Source organism: Pseudonaja textilis, chromosome 3 (genome assembly GCF_049901715.1).
Source record: "Pseudonaja textilis isolate UNSWEBS1 chromosome 3, rPseTex1.2, whole genome shotgun sequence".
Lineage (NCBI taxonomy): Eukaryota > Metazoa > Chordata > Lepidosauria > Squamata > Elapidae > Pseudonaja > Pseudonaja textilis.
This window is the reverse complement of record NC_141992.1, coordinates 13,588,627-13,605,760: the sequence shown is the minus strand read 5'-3', so window position 1 is coordinate 13,605,760 and position 17,134 is coordinate 13,588,627. Positions and strand designations below refer to the sequence as shown.

At 33.4% G+C, this 17,134-nt stretch overlaps 1 protein-coding gene across 1 annotated transcript in view; it reads right to left on the bottom strand.

Annotated features, from left to right (window-relative positions):
- SYCP2 (synaptonemal complex protein 2) overlaps positions 1-11,568 on the bottom strand; it is a 44,121-nt gene extending 32,553 nt beyond the window's left edge. Inside the window, exons 1-13 of the mRNA XM_087928751.1 lie at positions 11,464-11,568; positions 11,068-11,092; positions 10,768-10,853; positions 8,032-8,120; positions 6,679-6,713; positions 5,729-5,871; positions 5,559-5,650; positions 5,077-5,122; positions 4,418-4,513; positions 2,731-2,791; positions 2,398-2,546; positions 1,601-1,675; positions 542-638 (exon numbers count right to left, since the gene is read on the bottom strand). Coding sequence (XP_087784877.1) covers positions 542-638; positions 1,601-1,675; positions 2,398-2,546; positions 2,731-2,791; positions 4,418-4,513; positions 5,077-5,122; positions 5,559-5,650; positions 5,729-5,871; positions 6,679-6,713; positions 8,032-8,120; positions 10,768-10,853; positions 11,068-11,092; positions 11,464-11,568 — 1,099 coding nt within the window. The remainder of the gene's footprint in view (positions 1-541; positions 639-1,600; positions 1,676-2,397; positions 2,547-2,730; positions 2,792-4,417; positions 4,514-5,076; positions 5,123-5,558; positions 5,651-5,728; positions 5,872-6,678; positions 6,714-8,031; positions 8,121-10,767; positions 10,854-11,067; positions 11,093-11,463) is intronic.
- Between the last annotated feature and the right edge of the window lie 5,566 nt (positions 11,569-17,134).

The following is a 17,134-nucleotide window of genomic DNA, read 5'->3' as shown; positions in this document are numbered from 1 at the left end:
CATGAACTCATATTCAAATGGTTGGGAAGTTTTCAGAACTTCTAGTGCTTATCCAAAATTCTGTTTCCATAGCACACAGGAGGAAATATTCCCTTTTAGTGATTATGGAAGACTCAATATTTCTTTATCCACCACAAACTAGTCTCCTGTTACATATAAAAATTTTGTCAAATCTAGGGCTGGAGAAAGAAGACATTAAAATGATTCATCTCAGCTTATCAGGTAAGTGTTTCCAGGCTATTTGGTTCCCTCTGTATATTGGGAACATAATCTATCAACTCACTAGGCCTTAATTGATACTACTTATGATACTAATGTTAATAGCTCTATGTACAGGGAATCATAGAGTAAAATATTTTTTGCAAAATTTGAAATGATTTTATGAGGACAACTTGACCAACCCACAAACTCACTAACATCATTTCTAGAGGCTAATGATAGCTATTGACCCATGATGATAGACCAACACTTTCTAAAACTAATGAAATACATTAACAAACATACGGAATTAAGGCACAATGCAATATGTCATTTAACTTACAAGTATTAATTATAGGAAATGGACTCTGCACAGAAAACCTGGAAGTGGATGACACAATCATTGATGCCTCAGACATTTTCCTTTTACCAGGGGTGGTCTTGAAATAAAATGAGAAGTATCATTTAACCTAGCATTCATACATTTAATCAAATATCACAAAACAAGATTTCTTTTCTATTTAAAAGCTTAAACTACCTTGGTTTGTCCTGTTTGGAAGTCCATCTCAGTTGTTTTTTTACTTAGATTTATCTCTGCCTGAGGATATTGATGTTGAGAGGAGAAACTATTTTTTTCTTCCTGTAATTTACATTCTTTCTCTTTCATAGGTGATATCTGACTTTCTGGTACAAGAACCTAGTCATTTCAAATATTTTTTTTAAAAAATCCATTATTACTATGCTTTCAAATAAGATTATAAACTCCAGCCATCAATGAAGACATTTATATTATAAAGTAATTGGGCTTTTCTAGATCTTTTGAAACCCTAGCCCTGATCCGTAAAATTTTAAGGATACTAGCTAGTGATTCCCTTACTCTGGTTATCCCATGCAATACATTTCCCCCCTACGATACTGGTAATTGTCTGATTTTTTTTTTAGATCAAAAAACTATTGGATGACTGGTCAACTGTTTGACTTACTGACCAGTGGATGGCAGCAAAGAGAGCGGAAGGGTGGCAAGTGGGCTACATAAATCTCCCATCAGCTTGCCTGATACCTTTCTCCTTTTATTCTAAAATTCCCCATTAATTTCATATGACATTAGTATAATAATGCGTAGAAGTATTATGGTTCAGAATAATCAGCCTGTAATTTCCAATTTTTAAAAATTAACTTCACTGTTCTAACAGAGAAATCTTACATATTGGGATCCAATTGTTTGCTGAATAGGGGTAGGATTAATTTTCTAAATTAATGGGAGGTTTTTATGAAAGGCACATTGACAAAAAATAATAAAATCTACTGTATACCATCTGTAGCTTCAAAATTTGCATTCCATATGTATAGCCCAGATTAAACACACGTATTCAATATTTATCATTGTAACTTAAATATTTACCTGTGATCCACTTTCATCAAAAACTACATGTACCGTTGTTTTTGCAACTGACACAGTATTCTTCCTTGTAAACCCCTGAAGCAATATATATAGGCAAAAAAGGCATTACATAAAAAGTTCATATTTCTTCTAGTTTATGTCATAACATGACATATTATGATAAAAATGTGATTCAATTGGTTTTGTTGCTTTCTCTTTCACTTGGGAAACAAATCCTCCATATTGCAAACATTTACAAAATATTTTTTCAATTCTTTCATTTTAACCTTACTTGAAAGTTGTTTTTTAAACAACTAGATGTGAAGAGTGTGCGTGCATGTACACATACATGCACACCTTTAAGTCAGCGTTGACTCCTGTCAACTACCTGGACAAATCCCTGCAATTTTTTTAAAGAAGATTTCAGAATTTTTAGATCTTAAAGATTCTGAAATCTTAGATCTGAAATCTTAGATCACCTAGCTGGCCTTGTGCCTAAGGCAGGACTAAAACTCACAATCTCCCCAGTTTTTAGTCTGATGTCTTAAGCATAACACTAAACTGGCTCTCTAGATGAAAAGTATTGATGACTTATTATTTGATATGGTAATTCAAAGCGCAGGAATATTATATGATTTATTGGTTTTAAAAATGTGAACAAATGTATATCTCATTCTTTCCTTATTTTATGGCTGTTATTCAGGCAATAACTGCTGAAATTATGCTATCTTCAACTGTGTAGATAGAGATAAGTACAACCAACTAAAAATATAAACAGTTCTTAATCATTTTTATTCCACAAGAGAAAAACATATTACCTGACATTTTGATGCTTCATAAACTTTTCTTACTGCATCCATAATTTCCAATGCAGAATCGAAATGCAAGATTATTTTCTCCCCTTCCTGGGCACCAACTGACATTGGGTTGTTTAGATGTACCATTAACAATTTCTCTTTTTCTTTTTCTACACAGAAATAAATCATATTCTTTAATTGTTTATTTGGAAATAACATATTTGCTTTGCAAACATTAAAAAGATATCAATAAAATAATAAAAGTTTTTTTTCTGAAATAGAAATAGCAATTTTGAATATCATGCTTATCCTTAACATTCTGAAAATAAGAAATACATTAAAATCAAAAAATACCTTCAATTATGTAGGTCCTAACATCTTCTTCTGGTATACACACAGTTTCCCACTGTTGACCCTAGAAGTTGAATTTATGAAAAAAGTATTGTTTACTGTTATAGATTACAGCTGAAGATTTAGTGTAGTATTTCTAAAATATAGTTCTTCAGGAGGCCAACTGTTTGTCAATAGTTTGTGTTAATGATATTAACTTTTGTCTCTGGTACAGGTTTTCTTTCCCAGAAGATCAAAACAAGAATGTGGATTTGATAATAACTTTCCCAAAGGAAAGTTTAGCTAAACATAGGATATATTTTTTATGTATACACAATGTTACAGATTAAAATAACAACAGTTATAAAACTGTTCTTCATCCCTCTTTTTTATTCCCAGATAATATGGATCTTAGATGAGCAGACAGTTGGTTTTGAAAAAAAATAATGTTTTGCCTGTGAATCAAAGGCTTTTTCATGTTATAAGCAGTATTAAGATGGAATTAAACAGCTAAGTAGATTAATCACAATGACATGTCAGTATGTGAGATCAAATTAAATAGTCACTAGTAAGTGCTCTGGCATGCCAATAGAATGAATTTTTTTTTCCAAATTTGATATGTGGTACTTAACATCAGGGACAGAGGTGGTATTCAGCAGGTTCTGACTAGTTGTGGAGAACCGGTAGTTGAAATTTTGACTAGTTCGGAAAACCGGCAAATACCACCTCTGACTGGAGATTTTATAGCATCCTTCCCATGCCATGCCCACCAAGCCATGCCCACAGAACTGGTAGTAGAAAATTTTGAATCCCACCACTGATCAGGGAAAAAGAACTCTTTTGGAGACTATCTAGATCCCATTGTCAGCAATATGGACTCTTTAGGAGGACTTTAATAACACCAGCCAAACTAAGCAGAAAACACTTCCAGAGGTATCAAAAAACCATTAGAATGTATTTGCTTGAAAAATTTATTCTAATTTCCATTCCAACCTTACAAATTGGGAAAGCTGCTTAAATATTCAGTCTTAGCAGCCAATTATCTCCTCATGACGCTGTGCTAAGTATTAGATCAGTCATTTTAGTTCGTTCTGCTCAACCCTGAAAATCAAATCCTAAATATGCTGTCAGTGGTTACCATGACTTGAACAAAATAGAACAGGTTCATCATATACATGAAAAACCCACTGGATCACCCATCAAGGAATCATCAATAATAAAACTTAGATCATAGATGTCATGCTGGTAAGATGATTGCTGTATAATGGAATGCCTAAGCAACAGCAATGGAAAGGGACTGATCTTCATCAGGAAGAGAGGGAGCATATATGTATAATGTATTATAAACTTAATAATTATTTAATTTGAAAGAAAGCATGCATCTCCAAAGAAAACCCACTGAGAAATAGGTTGATATTCTTTACTATGTATACTTTAAAAACCATGGATTCTTTTTTATGTTTTAAATATGATCATATTAAAACTTAACTAGCAAGTTGTAGCATAGAAGGAAGGAAGGAAGGAAGGAAGGAAGGAAGGAAGGAAGGAAGGAAGGAAGGAAGGAAGGAAGGAAGGAAGGAAGGAAGGAAGGAAGGAAAGAAGGAAGGAGTGAGCTATTTTAACATTTGATTTTCACAATAAATTATTCTGATAACTAAAAAGGTTGCTACAATCTAAAAAAGTTGGATTCAATAAAGAAAACTTAACCTACTTCATCATCTGCAGCAACATAAAAGGATATACTTTTACTACCAACGTTAAAGTCAATCCAACATTCTTCAAGGTTTTCATCTGCTGGCATCTGTAGCTATAATAGAATCAGATTTTTAAAAAAGAACCATTATAAATCTTTTATAACATTTTGTAACGTTCTCATTGTAATAATTATGGGTTATCATGCCATGGGTAAGTTGATCATAGTGTATTCACTCTTCTTGTAGAACAGCTTCAGTGCTTTATTTTAGTATTTAAACTTCAGTTTTATGTTTGAAAATAGGAGCTGTGATTTAACATTGGTTTCAAACTCAAGTTAAAGCATAAGGCCAGAACATAAAGCATAAAGCAAAGGCACAAAGGCCAGGACTTAAAAGGAGGTGAGAAAGGATATGAAGTTAATTGCCACTCTCAGTTTAGCTAAGTAGCTAATCTCTATCCTAAAATAGGTTATGTCTGAACAGGCCCTCTATGTTGTGCTGATGTCTGCATTCAAATGACTAAGTTCTAATATTAGTTTAACAACATTCTGTTCCCATTTCTAAATCAAAACTCTTTGAATTATTACCAGTCAGATGCAAAATTCCTGAATTCAAATAAAGCATCACAAGTTTCATATAATATATTGTGAAATATAGCCAAAAGAAAAGAACTAACCTCATGTTTACCAAGGGCAGCTGATAAACAAGGATAGGTAAATACCCTGTAAAACAGTACAGTATTTTCATAATAAAAGTAATTTAATCACTTCATTCTTCATCTCTACTCAGAAAAACAGAGCTCCCATTTCCATTCAACCTTTTCTTTGGGGAAAAAAGTTAAAACATATACTGCTGATAAAATCACCCAAGATTTTCCCTCCATAAGATATCTGGAATACTACTTATTATGTAATTGGTTTTATCCTAGCCTTTGCCATACAATACGACAGACCCTCAAAATACTAATGAGATAAAATTTAACTGGATGTACTAATTAAGTTTCATTAACAGTTAATGCTACATCTGGATTGCTGATGTTGGCAAACATGAATAAAAATGCCAAAGAATGACTCATTTTTTTAACTTACGAAAAGCCATGTCTATTTAGGGTGTATATTCTGTCATTAGAAATCTGTATTTGGTTAATGTTATGCATACCTTCTTTCATTATATTCTTCATTATATTCTGTCATTATACTGTCTTTGTCTCCAAGCATGGCATTAACTTTGTTAAGGAACTTCCTGCAGTCCTGTTTAAAGAGAAAAATAGTATAAGCCCTTTGACAATTTTCCTATTTTGAAAGAACCAGTATTTGAATTTGACTTACTGTTTCAAACTCAGAATCTTTAATTTGTTTAAATGCACTGCTGACAAAATCCATTGGAAACCACTGGATTGCCAGCTCTCTTCTTTGTTTTTCTGACGTCATTCTGCATAATGCTTCAGTAATGGCAACTTGGAGATCATAGTCTATAATATATATGGCAGGAGCATTACCATAAAACGTTTTGATAGTAATTAAATATTACTGCCTGAAAATTAACCACATACACACATTCACAAACAATACATATAATTCGTTGCATATATCTAAACTACTCAATGTAGTATTCATAGGAATGAATATATTTGTGGACACGTTTCTTAGCACCCATAAGAATCTCTACCATTCTATTTGAATTTTTTAAACATTCTTTTGCATCTAACAAAATGGGAAGCTAGCTTATAGGCCAGTACCATTTGCATTTTCAAGGCTCCTTCAGGAGCTACATAAAAATGGTGACTGGCTATTCTTCAGTTCCTTATTTGAAAATATCCTTAGAAAAGCTATTTTATGAAATGGTCCGCCATCTGCTCTTAAAATTCCAAACACAATCACTAGCTTAAAACACAATTTCTTTCAACAGCCCTTTCTAAGCAGTTTACAAAGTCAGTCTATTGCCCCCCAACAATCTGGGTCCTCATTTTACCAACCTCGGAAGGATGGAAGGCTGAGTCAACCTTGAGCCTGGTGAGATTCGAACTGCCAAATTACAGGCAGCCAGCAGTCAGCAGAAGTAGCCTACAGAACTTTATTCTAACCACTGCACCACAGCTCACGCTGATGTATTAATGATTGGGTAGAATATAATGAACGAAATAATGTCTCTACTGGCCCTATGAAAAGACTGATTTATGTATGGCATGGAAGCTATAGAAAACCTGTAAAATAAAACTTAGATTTAAACAGCTCTGAATAACATTAATACATATGTTGAAATCATAATCTGTGCTTACCCCCAGCATCCAAAATTCTTTTCCCCATATCATTCCTGTCAAATAAATACCATGATTCAGTTTGACTGGATTTTTAAACATGACATATATTATAAAATTATGTCTGCTTAATGCAATTAACCCATTGACTCTGGACAACTTACAACTGAAAGTAAAATAAAGTCAAAAGACAAATAACAGACCAGAAGCAGTTTGAAGAAAACATATAAACCCCACAACTCCACCCAATAGGGACTCAACCATTACCCTGCCCAAAGCCTGGAAGTGCAGTCTGATCTTTAACTTCTTGAATGTCATCAGATTGAACACCAACCAGTTCTCAGAGGGTTTAGTATTTTCAATCTAAATTTCCAGATGATGCCCAGAACTAAGAACAATCTAGGCATGAAGCATTGTTACGTGTTTAAGAATTATTTCTTAAAAAGCATGTATCCAAACTTATTTGCACGTATAGTTTTTGTTAATAATGATTTGTCCTTAACTTTTTATTTTATAAAAAAAGGAAGAAATAGAAATGTTTGATAATAGCTATGGATATGATTTAATAATTATTATTTTCAGTAGTTTATATATTTTATTGATTATTGGATTTATCTCTCTACATCTCCCTTCTTTTATATTTGCTTCTTCACATGGACCGATCTCTCCTTTTCAGAGCTTTTAAGGTTAGGAGGATTGAAGTTATAGATAAACTGCATGCATTTATTAATCAACCTTTCTCTTAACCAGGACAATTTAGCTTATCGTATGATTTTGTTCCATAGGGGACAGATCATTAAAAATGTTTATAAGTTCTATTTCTTCAGGAAAGGAATTCCTGTCTATTATTGGATTGTGTCAATTAATCTATAGGGATTACAGAAATATTCTTACAACATCTAGCTATTCAAGCTCTTTTGCCTGAAGGAGACATTTAAATTGATAAACCGTCTATCTTATTCACAGAGTCAAAAGCTACCAGTGGTCTTGCACAATATTATAATACAAATATTCCATTTTTAAAGTATCATCTGAAGCAAGATGAAAATTTGAAGAAGACTCCCCAAATGCAATCTTTGTTCCATCTATGAGAAGACGATTTTGGAAAGTGCAATGGGATAGCCATAAATCAATTTAAACGGTGTATAAGTTGTGGCTAATTCAAAATACAGGACATTATTAATAATGAACAGAACAATATAATATTTACATCAGCTATTTAAGATTAACTTTAAAAACGTTTAACTTTGAACAAATTTTGCTTAAACGTAAGTGAAATTATCTCAACATCATCCTAACAAGATTTTAGGTTTCCACAAGGGATCCAGGGTATATATTAAAGTTAAATGTGAACATTATATTAAAGTTAATTACATGACTTGTAGCATTTCCTTTGTAGAAATTGTTTTCTTTCTAATATCTCGAGGCATAGCAGTAAGCATGGTGTTCAGTTTTCTTACTGCCTAAAGATAATAAAAACAGGTAATTGAATATTAAGCATATTTTAAAAACTCAGTGTAATGCCCAAAACACCTTTAAATACCTACATAATGCAATGAAGGAGGTTTTAGTTTTAATTACTGTGCTTTTCAAGAGTTAGTTGTGCTACATGCAATTATATTTCCTAGCACAATAAAAGCAATCAATGGAGCAAAGGGAAGACCTTCCCTTACAAGGGAAGTAATTTTTAACACAATCACAATTACCATCTAAACAAATGTATTGAAAAATAAACCGTGGAATCAAAATCAATGGTTACCAGAATCAATGCTGAGCAGGAGCAGAGGTGGTATTCAGCAGGTGCTGATTAGTTCTGGAGAATTGGTAGTGGAAATTTTGAGTAGTTCGGAGAACCAGCAAATACCACCTCTGACTGGAGATTTTACAGTATCCTTCTCCTGCCACACCCACAGAACTGGTAGTAAAAAAAATTTAATCCCACCACTGAGCAGGAGGTAGTATCAAGCCTAAGGTTTTGCTCTGCGGGGTTTCTCAGGGCTCAACATTCTTACCTCTATTTAATATTTACAAATCTCAGTGTCGACCTCCAACTGTCTGAGGTTAGGTATAATCAATATACAGGTAGTCATTGACTTACAACAGTTCATTTAGTGACCATTCAAAGTTCCAAAGGCATTGAAAAATGTGACATGACCGTTTTCATAGTTATGACCCATGATCACATGATCAAAATTCAGATGCTTGGCAACTGACTCATATTTATGATGGTTACAGGGTCCCGAGGTCAAGTGATCACCGACCTTCCAATAAGCAAAGTCAATGGGGAAGCCAGATTCTCTGAACAACCAGGTTATCAACTTATCAACTGCAGTGATTTATTTAACAACTGTAACAAGAAAAGTCATAAAATGGGGCTAAAACCCACTTAACAAATGTCTCACTTTGCAACAGAAATTTTGGGCTCAATTGTAATCGTAAGTCAAGGACTACCTGTACTGATAACACCCAGTTGTACACTTTGGCCTCTGGCTTTACCAAGTGATGCCGTCAAGATTCTGTCATAGTGTCAAGAGGTTGAGTGTTGAGGTCTGGATGGGAAGAAACAGCCTGAGGCTCAATCCTAGTAGGACTGAGGAATGGAGAGTGCAGGGTTTTCCAGGGACTCTCCAACTTTAGTTTCTGGATAGCACTACATTTCTCTACATGTAACCTATGTTTTGAAAGTCCTCCCAGCCCTGTAGTTCTTCTCAAAGCGGTTGTAGTAATGGTTAGAAGGATCTTCACAGAGTTATGGGCACATTTGGTATAGCTGTATGAGACATCTTTATCTGCAAGTTGCACTGACTGCCAGTTGGTTTCCAAGTGTAATTCAAGGTGCTGAAAGTATCTGTAGAGTTCTTTGTTGCTCAGGACCTAGATATTTGGAGGCCATCTTTTTTTCATTGTTTCTGGACACTGTTTAAGATCACGAAAGGTCAGTGTGCTCTGAGTTTCAATTGACAAAACAACGACATATTATAGGTGTACCATCTCTGTTGTCATGCCTGCCATCTGGGACAGGATTTCTCTTGAGGTCCATGTGATCCCAAGTCTGCTATCATTCAAAAGGCCTTAAAAGTTGGCTCTTCCAGACACCTGCCCAGAGTAATACTGTGAAGTGACTGCAGCGGAATATAATTTTTGTCTTCCCTGTGTATGATGGTTTTGTCGTTTTGTTTCTTTCTTGTTATTATGATCTGCTTATTAAACTTTTTGTTTATTACCTTAAACTACTTTGCAGTTGGGCAGCCAGTTATTGGACAAGTAAATAGATGTATCTAATGGAATAGCATTGTTTTGTTTCTTTTTATCCCACTTTTCTTACTTTTATAAATGACTCATGGTGTTGAGCCATATGTGATAAAATACAAATACAAAGTTTCAAATTATGTACAGCTAGTCTTTAACTTACAACCACAACTGAGCCTGGAATTTTGGTCGTAAATCGTGGGTTCGTAAGTTCAGTCATCATGTGACCAGAGTTGATTTTATGACAATTTTTATGATGGTTGTTAAGCGAATAACTATGGTCATTAAGCAACTCATAGGATCATAAGTCCATATCCAATTTAACCAAGAGGAATTTTTTTGCTGGATTGTGATCATGTGACTGTGGATCACTTTAACTGGTGCTAAATACAAGCTTGCTTGCCAAGTGCCTGAAATGCAATCATGGGATTGCTGAGGTGATGTAACAATCATAACTTCAAGGATGTGTCACAAATAACTTTTTTCAAGTCTGTCATAACTTCAAATAATTGTTAAGTGACTGGTCGTATGTCAAGAACTAACTATAAATAGTACACAGGTGTTCAGAAGGATGAATATTTAGATACTAGAAATTATAGAAAGGAACAAATAGGTAAATAAAGTACATTACTGAATGAATATATCTGTATGGTTAATTTAAATCAATGCAGTAGGGTTTTAGAAAAATAGATTTCCTCTTTTCCTAACATTTAGAAGTGAAGCTTGAGTGCTAGATATATGTATCTAATATCCTATTAAAATATCTGAAACACAGAAAATTAATATTGCAATTAAAACATAGCAAGATAGCTAATTCAAAGTTTAAAAGCCAAGAAAAATAATATTAAAAAGAATTCTTACCTCCTGCTGAATATAAATACTAATTCTCTTATCAGCAGAAAGAGCGCTTATTCGCAATAGGAAATTTTCAAGTGTTTGAATTTTACCTAGATGAAAATATAAGGCATTATTTACAGAATCATATAATTAAACTTCAGAGGCATTCACGATCATTGATATAAATGAAAATTCAAGATAAAATAGGTGCATTTAAATTAACTTCAGAGGCATTCACGATCATTGATATAAATGAAAATTCAAGATAAAATAGGTGCATTTAAATTACAAAATCATTGTGTCATAATTGATTTTCAGACATACCTTCACTGTTGGTATCATGTACTACCTACAATTAAAATAAACAATATATTAAAATTGCTCTGCACACAGAAAATAACTATTATACTCTAGTCCTGGGTAGCACATGCCACACTGTTTCAGAAAGTTTGTCAAAAAATAATAAATAATGGATATACATAAATGGGACCTATTCTTTTTGAGATTAATGTAAAATGAATTCCTAAGTTTCCTATCATCATCTGCATATGGTAAGAATTGAAATTAAATACATACTTTAAATTGTTAATCTCAGTCCATCTTATTCTAGGCATATCAATGAGGAAAAATAAAGCCAAATATGAAAAAAGCTTTTCAAAGTAATGTGAATATTAAATTTATCACATAATTTGTGAAAGAATATATATGGGATATATTTACCATTAGGACATCAAAGAAATCTTCAAAGAGAGTAGTAAATGCCTCATTACATTCACAGTCTTTTTTTTTCAAAATCTCTTTGGCCTTTTCAAACCAATTAACCATGTACAAAAAGAAAATAAAAATTGTACAATTACTATGGCTATATGTTCATTTATACAAAAAATAATTGCAGAATAACATTAACAATAATGTTAAACCATTAAGCAGTCAAACAAATGCAGATAACAAACCTATGCAGACCTGTTATCTATTGTAATTAGTCTTAGAATTATTTTCCAATATTATATACTTATCTTTTGAATAAGACCATATTCAATCATGGCTGGAAATCCAACTTCACCTAATATGTTAATATTTCTGCCATGGTTCTGAAGAGTATTCAACAAAGTGGAAACATTGTTAACTTCTTCCCTGTCAAGTTGCTGAAATTTTTAAAAAGTGCACATAAAGAAAATCAAGACTTGTTTCAGTTTTGATGCAAAAATCCATACTAATACAATAACAAAAGGTGGTGTCTGAATTCTACAGCAATTATATACTATCTTAACAAGTTTATCAAATAAATATATGCCTGCACATCAATAGAAAGTTTGCTATCAAATCTGCAGAAAGTTGTTCTGTTTAAATTTGTACCATGCAGAGATTGTGTCAGGGAATTTATTAAAAATACAATTTAACAAGGAATGCCTAAGCTGTATAACTGTATGTGAGTTTTGAAATTTTGTGACTATCAAAATCACATTATAGACTGCTATAATAAAACTATCCTGTTTTCAGAGCACCATCTTTACAAAAAGCAAAAAAAAAAAAGGAATGAAAAAGGCACAGGGAATGTGAACAGAGGGGGAATACATGTAAGTCCTTGACTAACAACAATTCATTTACTGATCAAAGTTGCAATGGCTCTGAAAAAAGTGACTTATGACCATTTTTTCACACTTATGACTGTTGCAACATCCCCAGGGTCATGTGATCAAAATTCAGTCACTTGGCAACTGGCTCATTTAACACACATCTCACTTAGTAACAGACATTTTGGGCTCAATAGTGGTCATAAGTCAAGGACTACCTGTATTTATTTTCCCTTCATCCTGCTTTGCTGGAATAATGTTAGGAATTGTTCAGATCAGTAAAAATGTATCTGCTTTAATGACTTGGGAAGAGATGCATTATATACACTTCTGCAAAACATACCTTTAAAAGAATTTGCACAGCCCTGAGTTTTCCTGGTGGGTCAGAATAGAACACAATAACAGAGTTGGAAGGGACCTTGGAGGTCTTCTAGTCTAACCCCCTGCTCAGGCAGGAAACCCTATACCATTTCAGACAAATGGTTGTCCAATCTCTTCTTAAACACTTCTAATGTTGAGAATTCACAACTTCTGGAGGCAAGTCATTGATTAATTGTTCCAACTGTCAGGAAATTTCTCCTTAGTTCTAGGTTGCTTCTCTCGTTGATTAGTTTCTACCCATTGGTTCTTGTCCTGCCCTCAAGAGTTTTGGAGAATAGCCTGACTCCTGTTCTTTGTGGCAACCTCTGAGATATTGGAACACTGCTATGTCACCCCTATTCCTTCTTTTCATTAAACTATTCTCCAATTTAAGTGTTCAGTAAGTCTTAATCTGTTTAGCTTTTTGAAATTAAGCAATATTGACTGGGTAAGCTACTTAACTAACCGAAAGCCACTAACCACTTAAGGATATTGAAGAAGCAGAATATTGACATTTGTGACATTTGTGGCTGGAGAAAAACCCCGAGGATACCACAAATAGCCAAGAAAACAAATAGATCAAACAAATCAGTTTAAAGTTCTCATTTAAAATTCAAATGATTGGGCTCCAATGACCATACTTTGGACACATTTGTGCAAAACCTAACTCCCTTGAAAGGTCTATAATGCTTTGAAAGTTGGAAGGAATGAGAAGATGTCCAGCAACAAAGTGGAAAGATTCAGCTACAGCAAAAATGGGCATACTGTTGGAAGACCTCAGGGACCATGTTAGAGACCGATTGTCTTGGAGAAATCTATTTGATTGGATGAGTCAATGCCAACTTAATAGTACATAATCAGTCAAACAATCACTGCCACCTAGTAATCATAAATATGTACTGCATGTTTTTCATCTGCAAGGTTTGATGTTGCATTTATAATGCTATGAATAATTTTACAAGTTGAAACTATTGTAAACTATATTTGATATAAATTCCCATCTTAATTTATATAGTTCCAAAAAGAATTTCATCACCTGGCATATAAGCTTGTCTAATTTGTTGAGAAACTGCTTGCTGCATTTATGGGACATATCATCAGAAAAATCTGTTTGCAAAAACTGTTGCAATGCGTGAAGATCATGTTTTCTTATAGCTTCATCTACACATTTTTCAAGCTGTCAAAAATAATATATACACATATTATTACACTCTTTTAACAATAATTTCTATCTAATTTATGTCTGGGGCACAGGTGGAAAAATAAGAGAATTATATAACGTGGTTAACTATAAAACACGTATTGCAAGTTTGTTGGTAAAACTACATGTTAAATAATTGACAACCATTTTTTTTTTTCCTTCTATCCACTTATGTCCATTTCTCAGAAACTGCGTAGATTAGTCCCTGCAGTTTTTTTGCCAAGGGTTTTCAGAGGTGGTTTGCCATTACCTCCTTCTTAGGGCTGAGTGAAAGTGACGAGCCCAAGGTCACCCAGCTGGCTTCATGCCTAAGGTAACACTAAAACTCGCAGTCACGTGGTTTATAGCCTGATACGTTAACCACTACTCTCAAACTAGACCAGGGTTTCCCAACTCCTGATCTGTGGACCAGCACTGGGCCATGGCATGCCAGAAACCGGTCCATGCAAACAAAGCCCCATCCGCAGGATGCAGGCAGCATGTGAAAGTCCGTCCCCTCCAGTCCATGGAAAAACCTCTCTCCATGGAATCGGTCCCTGGTACCCCAAAAGTTGGGGGTCGCTGTTCTAGACCATAGTAATATACTAACTCTGCCAGAAGGCCTCTACAGTTGGAGATCTGATTCACAACCTTGCACGTGATTTTATATCAGGAAAGCAGAATAGATCTTATTTGGTGTACAGTCCCCTCAGACATGCCTACTGAATAACTCACATGCTTTGGTGTTGTGGGGTTTTAATATTCAGAATGGGGCCAGTCTAAATTTAAATTGCCTTAATGACAACCATGGGCCATTCTCAATATAACACTGAGTCAAATCATTTCATGGAACCTGTTTTGGATCTGGTAAAGATGGAAAGGCCTAAAAAATGGAAATTAATCTGTATCTTTCTATTTCTTTCTACTTCTGATGACAGAGGCATGAGAACATTTAAAATATTCTATCTTCTTCAACTAATGGGAGAAACCAGATAAATTCTAGATGGTAAAACAAACAAATTTTATATAATTCATTGTCATGGGCCTGGATTGATCATTGAAAACAGTTACTGTGTGTGAAAGGAAAATGAACACATCCATATAGTTTTCTTGAGAATAATACAAAAATTGTTTGCTATTTCTTTTCTCCAAGATTTCATTTTTAATTCCAGCCTATCCTGGAATTAGATATGTGCGGTGGCATAATTATATATTTAAAATGTCAATTATTAAACTATATTACTTAATAATTCTACAATCTGAAGATACCTGTCCTTCATGCCTAACAGGCATTTTGGTTGTTTCATATACTTAAGCAATATAATCTAAAATGAAAGAAAAAAAATTAATGTTATATATTTACATTTTTATCTGCACAAGTATTTTTCATGTAGAAAAGTAGGGCAATTTATTAATAATTTTTCATTTAAAATGTTATGCATTAAAACAATCAAGAATTGTTTTGTATCAAATCTCTAAACATCTGCTTTACGTCACTATGTATTCATTAGTATTTAATAACCATTTTTCCTCTTAATTTTGTTTTATCTATGTATTCACTGAAAGCTGACACTCAATTGATGGCACATAATCAAAAGCAAGCCATTCATACTGTAGCATGTGAAGCAAGCACTTCATATTGTAGTAAGGTAAAGATAGAAACTATCCAGCTATTTTGAGAAGCTATCTTTATTAAGCTTTTTCCTAATCCATCAGCCATCCAGCAACTATTTATCATGCTACATAGGTAAGACAAGAAGCAGGGCAAGGTTATTCAATTAGAAGACCAAAACTGATGTTTTTTTCTGAAATGCTTTCATCCCATTTACCTTAATAGAAACAAAAACATCTAACTACATTCAACTATTATTTTTTCAATAAGTGTCATAAATAAAAATGAAAAAATAAAACTGTTATAGCTGGCCATCAAAAGAATTATACAAAAATATAATACAATTATATAGCATTAGGATTTTATGTCTGAGTTATTTTTGTGTTTCCTATTCTATCCTATTACATTTTACATGTTCTTAAACATAAAAACTTAATTTTTATTATTGTACTTCTAAGCCATATTTGCAACTCAGAACAAGCTTTAAAATAAAATAAAAATATCAGAACTTAAATGATATTGATACAATACAGATATTTTTAACATTGACCTGGAATGACTATTGATTGCACTATTATTTGTTAGATAAAGCACATTTTTATTAACGAATTTATCACAGAATGTAAATGTTGAAATAATTATAAATAATTGTTCCTTCATTTTGCCTTCTGAACCTGCACAGTACTCTACAAGTTAGGAATACTAAGAAACAAAAACTGTATCCACTCCTTTATGATGGCCATATGTTTATTTATTTACTGCCTTTGTGAATCACCCATTTTAAAATTTTGGAGAGTGTACAATTGAGTAAACAAAACATATTCAAATATTAATCAAATAAATATGCAACAAAAATACAAATGTGTGACAGAATCTCCAAGCACCAATCAGTTTAAGTCTGTTGAAAAACAAGTTTCTACCAGTTTTGTGACTACCAGAATGGAAAGTATCTTCCAAGTCTCTGGAAGCAAAATATAATACTGAGACCAACATGGAAAAAGTCAGTTTATACTTTTAGAAAGCTGGATTGAGCAAACCATGATGTTAAACAACAAGTCTTAAATAGAATTCTTAAATTACAATAAGCCAATAATGATTGAATCAGCCTATGTGGATATTGCTTTATACCAGAGGTGGGGAACGATGGCCTCTTTATGACTTATGGACTTCAACTCCCAGAATTCCTGAGTCAGCATTCTGGCACTTGAAGTCCATAAGTCATGGGAGGGGTGGGGTCATCATTCCCCAGTCTGCTTTATACCTACATAAATGTATCATATTTTGAATGAATGTGATACGTAAACCTAGTTCTTAGAGTTTAGAATCTTGAAAGTATCTTTGGGGTTTCAGTTCTCCTAGATATGTAATACTACGTAAATCTGAGAGTCATACACATCATGCACTCACAACTATACATACGAACTAACTCAGGATCTCCTTCTAAAGGAAGGAAAGTTAATTATGATATCTGTCTCTGTATCTTTTGCTTGATAAAGTTGGTTTGGAATTTATCAGTGCTTAATTTTGGTTACAGATTGTAGCCGCCAAACTTAACAAATCCTTAATCTACCACAAACCATGTAGCTTAAAAAAGAACTAAAATAAAGTATTTAAGCACAAGAAATCTTCTTCTGGCCCTACAGAAATATAACCATGTTCTCAGCA